At 44.7% G+C, this 13,569-nt stretch overlaps 1 protein-coding gene across 1 annotated transcript; it reads left to right on the forward strand.

Moving 5' to 3' along the window:
- Nucleotides 1–10: 10 nt before the first annotated feature.
- LOC146073599 (E3 ubiquitin/ISG15 ligase TRIM25-like) lies at nucleotides 11–12,681 on the forward strand. Its single transcript, XM_083180878.1, has 3 exons — nucleotides 11–355; nucleotides 1,033–1,238; nucleotides 9,890–12,681. The coding sequence occupies exon 3, from the start codon at nucleotides 9,892–9,894 to the stop codon at nucleotides 11,482–11,484; it is 1,593 nt and encodes a 530-aa protein (XP_083037004.1). The 5' UTR covers nucleotides 11–355; nucleotides 1,033–1,238; nucleotides 9,890–9,891; the 3' UTR covers nucleotides 11,485–12,681.
- Nucleotides 12,682–13,569: the final 888 nt, after the last annotated feature.

The following is a 13,569-nucleotide window of genomic DNA, read 5'->3' on the forward strand; positions in this document are numbered from 1 at the left end:
GTCCAGGCTTAGCCATAATAACTCCTCCTCAGAACTCAATAAAAATGAATATTAACAATCAGCGCTGTACAAATCTCCCATCAGGATTCGCAATAGTGGAAACCGGGACTGTAATTACTCCGGAACCCATAAATCGCCGTATTCTTTCATAGTTTCCTCAAGCCGCGGCGGCCATTTCTCTGGAGACCAACAATTCGATTAAAAGGGCAATGAACGGGCTCCAGAAACATGGCTCCTGTAGAGGAGACAAGAACCTGCAGGGCAAAGGTGCTGTGGTCTATGTGATCGAAACTAAAGGCGACGAGAAAAATCGTCCAGGGGGGGACTTCTGGAGCTCTGGGCTGCTGAGTGAGAGGTCAGTATCTTGTTACATTGCCTCCTCTGTGTGATACATGGAATTATACAGTGGCTGACCAAAATGCTGATTGTCATTTGCCCCCCATACAGTACCAGATTTTCAGTCCAACCAACTAGTTGGATGAATGTTGGTCTAGTCGCAGGCATGTCCAAACTGTGGCCCTCCAGCTGTTGTGGAACTACACATTCCAGTGAGCATTGCCATAGTTTCAGCATTCCCCAATAGCAAAAATGTGGCAAGGCATGGTGGGACTTGTAGTTTCACAACAGCTGGAGGGCCATGGTTTGGACATGCTTGGTCTAGTATTCAATGCAATCTGGGTGGGATCTTACCTGCAATATGCGATCCTAGCAGCTATATAGAGGAACATTGGGGTAGATTTATTAAGCTTGGTGAAGTGATAACTTGTCTGGTTTTTATCACCGGCCAATCAGCTCCTACCTGTCATTTTTCAAACCAAGCCTGTAACTTCACAGTTAGAAGCTGATTGGCCGGTGATAAAAACCAGACAAGTTAACACTTCACAGCTTAATAAATCTGCCCCATTGTATCTGGAAATCACAGTGCTCCTCTTTAGCCTGGCGCTTGGCCCCTCCCCTCCTCTGACAAGGTTTAGCCAACTCCAGCTGAATAACTATCACAGATCAACTGTCTTAACCAGCATTAATCCACAGCACCGCATTCAACAGAAAATCGGCCGGTGTCACGTCTTTCACATCACCCCCCGGCGGGAACATTGCCAACCCAGAAGTGTCCACTAAAGCCTAGGAGACACAGAAAATCTCCCCACACCCACTCCACACAGGGAACGCCGGGGACGCCATCCCTACTCCGTATCACTGGCAGGTCTGTGGATCAAAGGCGTGTATCAGCAGAGACGGTAAGCAGCCACTAGCGCGACACCACGGTCCGGATGTGTTTAACTCATTGATTTATTTAAATGTATCTTATGCAAAACTCAACACTTGCGGCTTCCCGCCCAGAATAGGCGGATATAAATGTGTATATGTGCATGTGTTGTATGTGAGAACTCGCTGCTTGCCAGCTCCGCCTGCAGCCATTCAGCAATGCAAAAGGTAGAATGGTGTATAAATGGCGCCTAGGTGATGTTTTCAAAGAAAATAGGAAATAATAAAGGTTTTTGCGCACAATATACACATGGGGTACAGGAATTTTTATCCAAAGACAAATCAAGCTAAAGTAGATTGTCCTAATTTAATGAACACAAAATCGCCACCATAGTGCAATATATTAACCCCTTACCGCCGCAGCCTGTTTTATCCTTTCTGACAGAGCCCTTTTTTTCAAATCTGACATGTATCACTTAAGTGGGGATAACTTTTTTTTGCTTTTACTTATCCCAGTGATTTTGAGATTGTTTTCTCGTGACACATTGTACTTCAAGTTAGTGGTAAATTGGTCGATACAGTCTGTGTTTTTTTGTGAAAAATACCAAAATTTCGTAAAAAAATTGAAAATTTAGCAATTTTAAAAATGTTAAATTTTCTGCTTGTGAGACAAATAATCATACCACTCAAAATAGTTAATAACTAACATAGACCATATGTCTACTTTATGTTTCCATCATTATTTCAACCTCCTTTTAATTTTTTTGGTCACTAGGAGGCTTAAAATATGAATAGCAAATTCTCAAATTTTCAAGAAAATTTCAAACACTGATTTTTTTAGGGTTCAGTTCTGATGTGACTTTGAGGGACTTGTATGTGAGACACCCCCATAAATGATGCCACTTCAAAAACTGCACCCCTCACAGTATTCAAAACAGCATTTTGGAAGTTTGTTAACCCTTTAGGTGTTTCACAGGAATTAAAACAAAGTGTAGGTGAAATTTCAAAATTTCATTTTTTTTGCAGATTTTCAATTTTAATACATTTTTCTAAGGAACACAGTAGATTTTACTAGAGAAATGTGACTAAAGATTGATTCCCCCAATTCTTTTGTTTTCATAAATATCCTATATGTGGCCCTAGTGTGCACGTTGACCAAACCACAGGCTTCATAATAGAAGGAGCACCTACTTGATTTTGGAGCCTCCTTTTTATGAGATTATTTTTTAGGCACCATGTAGGTTTCTCGGCACAATAAGATGCTAAAAGTTAGGAAACCCCCCACAAGTGACACCATTTTGCAAACTACACCCCTCAAGGAATTCATCTAGGGGTATAGTGTACATTTCAAACCCCCAGGGGTTTCACCAATTTTGGTACAACTGGGCTGTGAAAATGAAAAATTACATTTTTTTACACAAAAATGCAGTTCTGGCTCAAAATTTTTCATTTTCACAAGGAATGAAGGAGACAAAGCACCCCAAAATCTGTGCCGCAATTTCTCCCGAGTACGGCAATGCCTCATATGTGACCAAAAAATACCATTTGGGTGCATAGCAGGACTTAGAAGGGAAGGAGTGATATTTGGATTTTGCAGCACACATTTTGGTGGAATGAATGGTGGGTGCTCTGTCGCATTAGCAAGACTCCCGAAGCACCAATACAGTGGAACCCCCCCACAAGTGACCCCATTTTGCAAACTACACCCCTCAGGGAATTCATCTAGGGGTATAGTGTACATTTCAAACCCCCAGGGGTTTCACCAATTGTGGTACAACTGGGCTGTGAAAATGAAAAATTACATTTTTTACACAAAAATGCAGTTCTGGCTCAAAATTTTTCATTTTCACAAGGAATGAAGGAGACAAAGCACCCCAAAATCTGTGCCGCAATTTCTCCCGAGTACGGCAATGCCTCATATGTGACCAAAAAATACCATTTGGGTGCATGGCAGGACTCAGAAGGGAAGGAGTGATATTTGGATTTTGCAGCACAGATTCTGGTGGAATGAATGGTGGGTGCTATGTCGCATTAGCAAGACCCCCGAAGCACCAATACAGTGGAACCCCCCCACAAGTGACCCCATTTTGCAAACTACACCCCTCAGGGAATTCATCTAGGGGTATAGTGTACATTTCAAACCCCCAGGGGTTTCACCAATTTTGGTACAACTGGGCTGTGAAAATGAAAAATTACATTTTTTTACACAAAAATGCAGTTCTGGCTCAAAGTTTTTCATTTTCACAAGGAATGAAGGAGACAAAGCACCCCAAAATCTGTGCCGCAATTTCTCCCGAGTACGGCAATGCCTCATATGTGACCAAAAAATACCATTTGGGTGCATGGCAGGACTCAGAAGGGAAGGAGTGATATTTGGATTTTGCAGCACACATTCTGGTGGAATGAATGGTGGGTGCTATGTCGCATTAGCAAGACCCCCGAAGCACCAATACAGTGGAACCCCCCACAAGTGACCCCATTTTGCAAACTACACCCCTCAGGGAATTCATCTAGGGGTATAGTGTACATTTCAAACCCCCAGGGGTTTCACCAATTGTGGTACAACTGGGCTGTGAAAATGAAAAATTAAATTTTTTTACACAAAAATGCAGTTCTGGCTCAAAATTTTTCATTTTCACAAGGAATGAAGGAGACAAAGCACCCCAAAATCTGTGCCGCAATTTCTTCCGAGTACGGCAATGCCTTATATGTGACCAAAAAATACCATTTGGGTGCATGGCAGGACTCAGAAGGGAAGGAGTGATATTTGGATTTTGCAGCACACATTCTGGTGGAATGAATGGTGGGTGCTATGTTGCATTAGCAAGACCCCCGAAGCACCAATACAGTGGAACCCCCCCACAAGTGACCCCATTTTGCAAACTACACCCCTCAGGGAATTCATCTAGGGGCATAGTGTACATTTCAAACCCCCAGGGGTTTCACCAATTGTGGTACAACTGGGCTGTGAAAATGAAAAATTAAATTTTTTTACACAAAAATGCAGTTCTGGCTCAAAATTTTTCATTTTCACAAGGAATGAAGGAGACAAAGCACCCCAAAATCTGTGCCGCAATTTCTCCTGAGTACGGCAATGCCTCATATGTGACCAAAAAATACCATTTGGGTGCATGGCAGGACTCAGAAGGGAAGGAGTGATATTTGGATTTTGCAGCACAGATTCTGGTGGAATGAATGGTGGGTGCTATGTCGCATTAGCAAGACCCCCGAAGCACCAATACAGTGGAACCCCCCCACAAGTGACCCCATTTTGCAAACTACACCCCTCAGGGAATTCATCTAGGGGTATAGTGTACATTTCAAACCCCCAGAGGTTTCACCAATTGTGGTACAACTGGGCTGTGAAAATGAAAAATTACATTTTTTTACACAAAAATGCAGTTTTGGCTCAAAATTTTTCATTTTCACAAGGAATGAAGGAGACAAAGCACCCCAAAATCTGTGCCGCAATTTCTCCCGAGTACGGCAATGCCTCATATGTGACCAAAAAATGGCAGGACTCAGAAGGGAAGGAGTGATATTTGGATTTTGCAGCACAGATTCTGATGGAATGAATGGTGGGTGCTATGTCGCATTAGCAAGACCCCCGAAGCACCAATACAGTGGAACCCCCCCACAAGTGACCCCATTTTGCAAACTACACCCCTCAGGGAATTCATCTAGGGGTATAGTGTACATTTCAAACCCCCAGGGGTTTCACCAATTGTGGTACAACTGGGCTGTGAAAATGAAAAATTACATTTTTTTTACACAAAAATGCAGTTCTGGCTCAAAGTTTTTCATTTTCACAAGGAATGAAGGAGACAAAGCACCCCAAAATCTGTGCCGCAATTTCTCCCGAGTACGGCAATGCCTCATATGTGACCAAAAAATACCATTTGGGTGCATGGCAGGACTCAGAAGGGAAGGAGTGATATTTGGATTTTGCAGCACAGATTCTGGTGGAATGAATGGTGGGTGCTATGTCGCATTAGCAAGACCCCCGAAGCACCAATACAGTGGAACCCCCCCACAAGTGACCCCATTTTGCAAACTACACCCCTCAGGGAATTCATCTAGGGGTATAGTGTACATTTCAAACCCCCAGGGGTTTCACCAATTGTGGTACAACTGGGCTGTGAAAATGAAAAATTACATTTTTTTTACACAAAAATGCAGTTCTGGCTCAAAGTTTTTCATTTTCACAAGGAATGAAGGAGACAAAGCACCCCAAAATCTGTGCCGCAATTTCTCCCGAGTACGGCAATGCCTTATATGTGACCAAAAAATACCATTTGGGTGCATGGCAGGACTCAGAAGGTGAGGAGTGATATTTGGATTTTGCAGCACAGATTCTGGTGGAATGAATGGTGGGTGCTATGTCGCATTAGCAAGACCCCCGAAGCACGGTGAAATGATGAACCTAATAATCCATAGATGTGTGGTATATTTTAAAGCACTCCTTCATACATAGGCCGGGTTTGTCGGGGCAAGTTTCACAGTGGAAAATAGTTTGCTTTCGTATTCCCTTTTTATAGCAAACTTTGCACCTTTTTTGTGTCCTGCCCTTTTTTCCAGTGGAGGGGATTTCGTTAGGAAAATGCTGTCCTGATACAATACGGGGGCCAGTACTAGAAGTACTGGGGCCAGTACTAGAAGTACTGGGGCCCTCTGCCTGCTGGTTCCCAAATATTAGGCCCTTTATGACTTCCTCTTGAAAGTGCATAAATGTCCCTGTCTGGCTGGTAGAACGGAATAGTACGTAAGCGTTATACAGTGCCATCTGGATGATATACACGGCCAGCTTCTTATACCATATTTTTGTTTTCCGCAGGGCACTGTACGGCTTCAGTACCTGATCTGAAAGATCCACTCCGCCCATGTACTTATTGTAATCTAGGATACAAATAGGTTTTGAGGTGTGGGTACTGGTACCTCGTACAGGGACGGAGGTGGTACTGTCTCCGTGAATTGTTGTCAGTATAAGGACAGCCCTCTTGTCCTTATATTTGACCAACAACATATTTTCGGTGCATATTGCCCTGCTTTCACCCTTTCTCAGTAATTGGGCAACGTGCGTTTTTGGGAGGCCTCTTTGGTTCTTGCGCACAGTACCGCAAGCTGCTGTACCTCTTGAACCAAGGGCCTTAAACAGGGGGATGCTGGTGTAAAAGTTATCCACATAGAGGTGATAACCCTTATCCAGGAAGGGGTGCACTAAATCCCAGACAATCTTTCCACTAACACCTACGAGGGAGGGGGGGCATTCTGGCGGTTCAATTCTTGTGTCCTTCCCTTCATATACCCTAAACCTGTGGGTGTACCCTGAGGTACTTTCGCACAGCTTATACATTTTTATGCCATACCTTGCCCTCTTATTGGGAAGGTACTGGCGGAATTTAACCCTTCCTTTAAAATGTATAAGTGACTCGTCTACACAAATGAATTTTTGGGGGATGTACATCTCAGCAAATTTGGCGCTGAAATGATCAATGACCGGCCTGACTTTGAATAGCCGGTCAAAGGTGGGATCATCTCTGGGTGGGCACTGTGCATTATCGTTGTAATGCAAAAATTTAAGGATCGTCTCAAAACGAGTCCGGGTCATGGCCATACGATGAAGTGGGGTGCTGTACAGAACATCTGTACTCCAATATTGCCTAATTTCTGGCTTTTTAACTATGCCCATATGTAACACCAGACCCCAAAACGTCATCATCTCTACTGCATCTACAGGGGTCCACCTAGCAAATGATGACGTGGGGTTTTGGGCAATAAACTGCTGGGCATATAAATTACTTTGGTCCACCATTAAATTTATAAAATCATCAGAGAAAAAGACTTTGAAAAAGTCAATTTCTTTGAGGCCTGTAGTATCAAATTGGATTCCTGGGTTGGCCAAAAACTCAGGAACCTGGGGCTCAAAATTGTCTGGTGGTGGGGTCCATACGAGATCAATCATTGGGGGGGGGTCTCAGCTGCTCTACGGGGGCGTCTTTGAGGGGGTCCCTCATCACTAGAGGAGGAAGAGGAGCTTAAGACAAATGCCAATTCATCGCTTACTTCACTGGCTGTGTCAGTGTCAGAGGCAAGAAGGGCATATGCCTCCTCCGCTGAAAACAGTCTTTGGGATGATTGGGACATTTTTATTATTTTTAAGTGTAGTGTTTCAACACGTGTATAGTGTAGGGGGGGGTACAAACTTTATTTTAACACGGGGGGTATGTAGTGTGTATGTAGTGCTTTAACACGTGTAAGTTAAAAGAAAAAAAAAAAAGCTCCTGCGCCAAAAATTGAGCACAGATGTTGGTCAGTAACATCCGTCACTGATCAGCGCTCAGCCGGCACAGGACACCCACAAAAGCACCGTGGGTGTAAAAACAATTTAAAAAAAAACACCACAGCACTCTCCAAAAAAATAAAATAAAAAAAAACTGCTGAGTCAAAGGCAACAGAAATTTGATAAAATAAAAAAAAAAATTAGATCAACCCTGTGCCAAAAATGCTGATCAGTGATGTACATCACTGATCAGCGCTCAGCAGCCACAGGACACCCACAAAAGCACCGTGGGTGTAAAAACTATTTAAAAAAAAAACCCCACAGCACTCTCCAAAAAAAAAAAAAAAAATGCTGAGTCAAAGGCAATAGAAATTTGATAAAAAAAAAAAAAATTAGATCAACCCTGTGCCAAAAATGCTGATCAGTGATGTACGTCACTGATCAGCGCTCAGCGGCCACAGGACACCCACAAAAGCACCGTGGGTGTAAAAACAATTTAAAAAAAAAACCCACAGCACTCTCCAAAAAAAAAAAACTGCTGATCAGTGATGCAACACTGATTAGCAGTGAGGGGCAGCAGGCACACAACTGTGGGTGCAACCTGACAGGGTATATATATAAAAAAAAAAAACCTGCACCCCAAAAAAGGTGCTGATCAGTTAGTTTATACTGATCAGCACAAAAGGGGGGCAGCAGGGGGCAGCAGATACAAAATTATATCACACAATATATATATCTCTGACACAATGACGCTGCAGCAGCAGCACAAGCAGACAGGAAGCAAGAGCAACCAGGAAGCACCAGTAGCTGGCAGCACGGATGCCACCAACGCTGATCAGGTCAGTATAGGGCACATATGGGCACGGAGACCGCTCTGCACGCTGTTCCTGACCGGAATTGCGGCTGCAGGGCTGTCTGCGTTATCTTATTTGAGGTGTAATGGCTGTGATTGGTCCGTCGGTCCGACGGACCAATCACAGCCTTTGGGGGCAGGTGGGGTGACCACCAGTGACACCCTTACACCCGGTGATGATTGGTGCTGTACTTAAACAGCACCAATCACCACCGATCCCTGTGTCACCGGCGAACGTTATTCGCCGGTACACAGAAAACGCTGTAATTGGCTGTTCACATTGAACAGCCAATCACAGCGATCGCCGATGGGCGGGGGCATCGCTGCCCCCCCCTGGGCAATGAGGGAAGATGTCTGCTGTCAGGGACAGCAGACATCGTCCCTCTGTCAGCGCGTCTATAGACACCATGCCATAATGCCCATTACACGTTATGCCATACGCCATAATGCCCATTACACGTTATGCCACACGCCGTTATGCCCATTACACGGTATGCCACACGCCGTAATGCCCATTACATATGCGACTTACCTACATACTCGTTGCCATGGGATCCTTGCCTGGGGGAGGGGGGGGGGGGTTAAATGCATGTTGCCAGGGGGAATTTACATGCTTGGTGCCTAGAGGTAGCTGGACAACTGCCCGATTGTGGTGGCGGGAGCTGCCTGGGGGCGGCCTGTCGGGACACACAGCTCCCGGCTGCCGCGTACACACACTGACATGAGCCGGTGCTGATGCAGAAGTCCACCTCCAGCCAGTTCATACATATATTATATATATTCACACTCACCCTCTTGTAGAAAGAGAAGTTAAAGAACCGGCACTCCAAATTTAAAGATCCAACACAATTTTATTCAAGGCATAAAGAAAAATACACACACAGCCCGACAGCTGTTTCTATCTATCTCTCTCTCATCGGTGCTGCGAGCTGGCACTCCCTGTATAGTAGGCAAGTACCCGGGTGCCTTTACTTGAATGAATAGATGGCCAGTGGACACTTGTTGGTGGAATCCACTGCACCTCACTCTGGGATTTTAAATCAATGCAAATTTATTACGACGTTTCAGGGGTACTAGCCCCGTCCTCAGGTAACTGAACAACACTTTACAACGAATCACCTCCCCTTATACCTGCAGTACTAAATTCATTATTTACATCTTATTCTGTCCATACGGTCCGTCGGCATGTCAACCCGACCGTTCAAAGAGAGAATGGGCCTCCACAGGTCGTCCATAAAGGCAGCTCTGGAGAGCAAGCCCACGGACCAACCTATGGCGTCACATTAAAAAAGCAAAACATGGAATTGCATTTTCCTCTTTAAAAATACATGATTGTGGACCATGTTCCCCCTTTATCGCCTGGTGGAGATCGACAAAAAATATTGTTGAAACTGTAAGCTAATGCAAATCTTTCTGTATGATGTCCCCTTATGTATTAGCTGCATCCTATAGTATTACTATAGATATAACTAAGATGACAACTTAGCCTTGTCCTGTGTATAATGCACCAACTGATTTCAGATATTTTTCATTTCTCCCTCCCGCTGCAGCGATGGCGTCTGCTGATCTGAGACAGGAGCTGGACTGTTCCATCTGCCTGAGCATTTATACAGATCCTGTAACCCTGAGATGTGGCCACAACTTCTGCCGGGTCTGTATTGATCGTGTGCTGGATACACAGGAGGGGGCTGGAGTTTATAGCTGTCCTGACTGCAGAGCAGAGTGTCAGGAGCGGCCTGCACTGCAGAGGAACATAACGCTGTGTAACATAGTGGGGAGGTTAATGTCTACTCGGCCAGATCAGGAGAAGACTGAGATCTGCTGCACTTACTGTGTGGACTCTCTTGTACCTGCTGCTAAGTCCTGTCTGCTGTGTGAGGCTTCTCTGTGTGATAAACACTTGAGAGTACACAGCAAGTCAGCAGAACACGTCTTATGTGACCCCACCACTGCCCTGGGGAACAGGAAATGCTCCGTCCATAAGGAGATCTTTAGGTATTACTGCACTGAGGATGCTGCCTGTATCTGTGTGTCCTGCTGCCTGATTGGGGAACACAGAGGACATCAGATGGAGTCTCTAGATGAGGCCTCTGAGAAGAAGAAGGAGAAGCTGAGAGATGTTCTGCAGAAACTGACCACAAAGAGAGCGGAGACTGAGAAAAGAGTCCAAAGTCTGCAGGAGCGCAGGAGAGAGGATCAGGGAAAAGCAGCGGCTGTAACAGAGACAGTCACTGCCCTGTTTAGAGACATCAGGAGACAGCTGGAAGACCTGGAGAAGAGAGTCCTGAGTGAGATCTCCAGGCAGGAACAGCGCGTTTCACTCCCTGTCTCTGATCTGATCCAGCAGCTGGAAATAAAGAAGGATGAGCTGTCCGGGAAGATGCGTCACATTGAGGAGCTGTGTAACATGTCTGACCCAGTGACTGTCTTACAGGAACCGGACACAGGGGACTTGTGTGATAGCAGAGACAGAAAGAGACGGTATACACAGGTCCATGATGCAGGAGATGTGGATGAGGGTCTCATCTCAGGGGCAGGAGATCTGGATGTGGGACTCATCTCCCGGACATTACACATATTATCTGCTATAATAACAGGGATAAATACAGGGATCTATGTGCAGGAAGCTACAATAATTCTAAAACTAGATGTAACCACAGCTGCTAATGCGATACATATATCCAGTGACGGGAAAACTGCATCATCGTCACCAAATCAGAAATATCCAGAAACACCAGAGAGATTTAAGTGTTGGCAGGTAATGAGCACCAGTGGATTCTCCTCAGGGCGACATTACTGGGAGGTGGATGTCAGTAAGTCAGGTATCTGGAGGGTGGGGATGTGTTATCCCAGTATAGACAGGAAAGGACGCCAGATATACATTGGGGATAATAACAAGTCCTGGTGTCTGCATACAAATGTTTTTAGAGAGTACGTAGTTAGACATGACCAATCAGAGATCCCGGTAGCTAAGCTTATACCCTGTGATAGAGTGAGGATATACCTGGATTATGAGGCAGGACTTTTGTCCTTTTATGCTCTGTGTGACCCCATCAGACACTTACACACCTACACTGCCACCTTCACCGAGCCCCTCCATGCTGCATTATGGCTAATGGGAGGTTGTTTGACTATATCTGGGTGAGTCAGGAGATGTCCAACAGAAATCTGCCCACAGGCTGGTGACATCACAGTGAGGGGAATCCGATTGGTTGGGCAGCAACAAACTTCTGAGCAACTTCAAGGTCGCTCAGAATGGCCTTCAGAACTAAGACACCAGAGTCTTTCCTCCATTTGAGTCTTCACCCCCACAGGTCTAGTGTCCTAAATAGGGTTGGTTAAGGATAATACTAAATTCCTTTTCCTTTCCTGCCACTGATCTTATCCTGGATATAACATTTGATGCTTGGATAATTCCGATCGTACATTCCTTATGTGACTTTGCATCGAGGGGTATTTTGATATCTTATACTCCGCTTCAGCCGCAATATTTACTCTCTTCCAGAGAATTTTTATAGGTTTCTGAAGCTTCTCCTTTGGCTGATTTAATGTTACGCAATCTCTCCACAGAATTTCAAAATGTTGGTGTTCAGTGTTTCCGACATGTTTTCAGATATCCAAATGTATTTCCCACATAGAAAAATATTAAACACTTCTCAATAGATTATATGTAGCACAGATCCAGATGCACCACACGGTCGGCCACTTCCAATGTTTGTTGGCATAATTAGGATTATGTTGGCTCCACGTTTTTTCATCCTATCCGTAATTTCAATTCTATAGACCTCCGTTTTTAGTCAAGTCTCAACAGTTGTTAATATTTCCATAACCCATAAATAGCTGTTTCCTTAAATCATGGAGATGACTCCGCTAATGATCGTTCGGTAATATGTTATATTCTTATAACCACTAAGCTCCCCACAGCACAATATTGACGTTCATCCTTTTGCCCCAGGTACAGGGTTTATTAAAACGAATGTCCGCTGAAATGACTGTTCCCTTATCCATCCTCTGCCTCCGACCCTCTTATACGCAGGTTTCCCGAGAGTGATTACAGGGCACAAAAGATGCTCTGAGTATGGGATGATCCTTCCCCCTCCTCTTCACCACCAGGTCCTTTGTTCTGACATAGTTGGACCCATTGGTAACAATTTTTGGAATACCATGCTTCGTTCATGCTTAGTTAGGTGTACTACCTCCTAAATTTTGTTTTGGTTCAATCTGTTGAAGGTTTACTACAATGCAGTGTTTATTCTTTGTACATTTCATAATTTGTGTACCTACCCCTCTCCCACCCCCCTTTTTTCTTTCTGTACCCTATCCACATGTTACTTATATTCAATAAAACAGTGATGGTAATTCTTTTTCCTCCGCTTTATTGATCTCCAACTCTGGAAAACAGCCCAGCACCAAACAGGTGAAAATAAATTGTGTGGTGAGTTAGAATATTTATAAATAGGCCAATATAATTACGTACAGGTTAATGAGCGATCCACCCAGTTTCCTGTTGTTGGCCTGTCTTCAGAAGGCAAACTGTAATCGCCAACAGGTTTTGTTTAGCCCAAACTTCATCAGGTTCTCGTTTACTGAGTGCATTATCACGCCTCTCTGTGCTGTGCGTAATCACACCTGTCTTTGCTGTGCTTAGTGCAGATCACTGAGTGCCTTATCACGCCTGTAGTGTACGATCACTGAGTGGGTTATCATGCCTGTCTGTGCTGTGCTTAGTGCAGATCACTGAGTGCGTTCTCACGCCTGTCTGTGCTGTGCTTAGTGCAGATCACTGAGTGCGTTATCACACCTGTACTGTACGATCACTGAGTGGATTATCACGCCTGTCTGTGCTTAGTGCAGATCACTGAGTGCATTATCACGCCTGTAGTGTACGGTCACTGTGTGGGTTATCACGTCTGTCTGTGCTTAGTGCAGATCACTGAGTGCGTTCTCACGCCTGTCTGTGCTGTGCTTAGTGCAGATCACTGAGTGCGTTCTCACGCCTGTAGTGTACGATCACTGAGTGGATTATCACGCCTGTCTGTGCTTAGTGCAGATCACTGAGTGCGTTATCACACCTGTAGTGTACGATCACTGAGTGGATTATCACGCCTGTCTGTGCTTAGTGCAGATCACTGAGTGCGTTATCACACCTGTAGTGTACGATCACTGAGCGGATTATCACGCCTGTCTGTGCTTAGTGCAGATCACTGAGTGCGTTATCACACCTGTAGTG

The sequence above is a fragment of the Crinia signifera genome, chromosome 4 (assembly GCF_055691185.1).
Source record: "Crinia signifera chromosome 4, ASM5569118v1, whole genome shotgun sequence".
Classification (NCBI taxonomy): domain Eukaryota; kingdom Metazoa; phylum Chordata; class Amphibia; order Anura; family Myobatrachidae; genus Crinia; species Crinia signifera.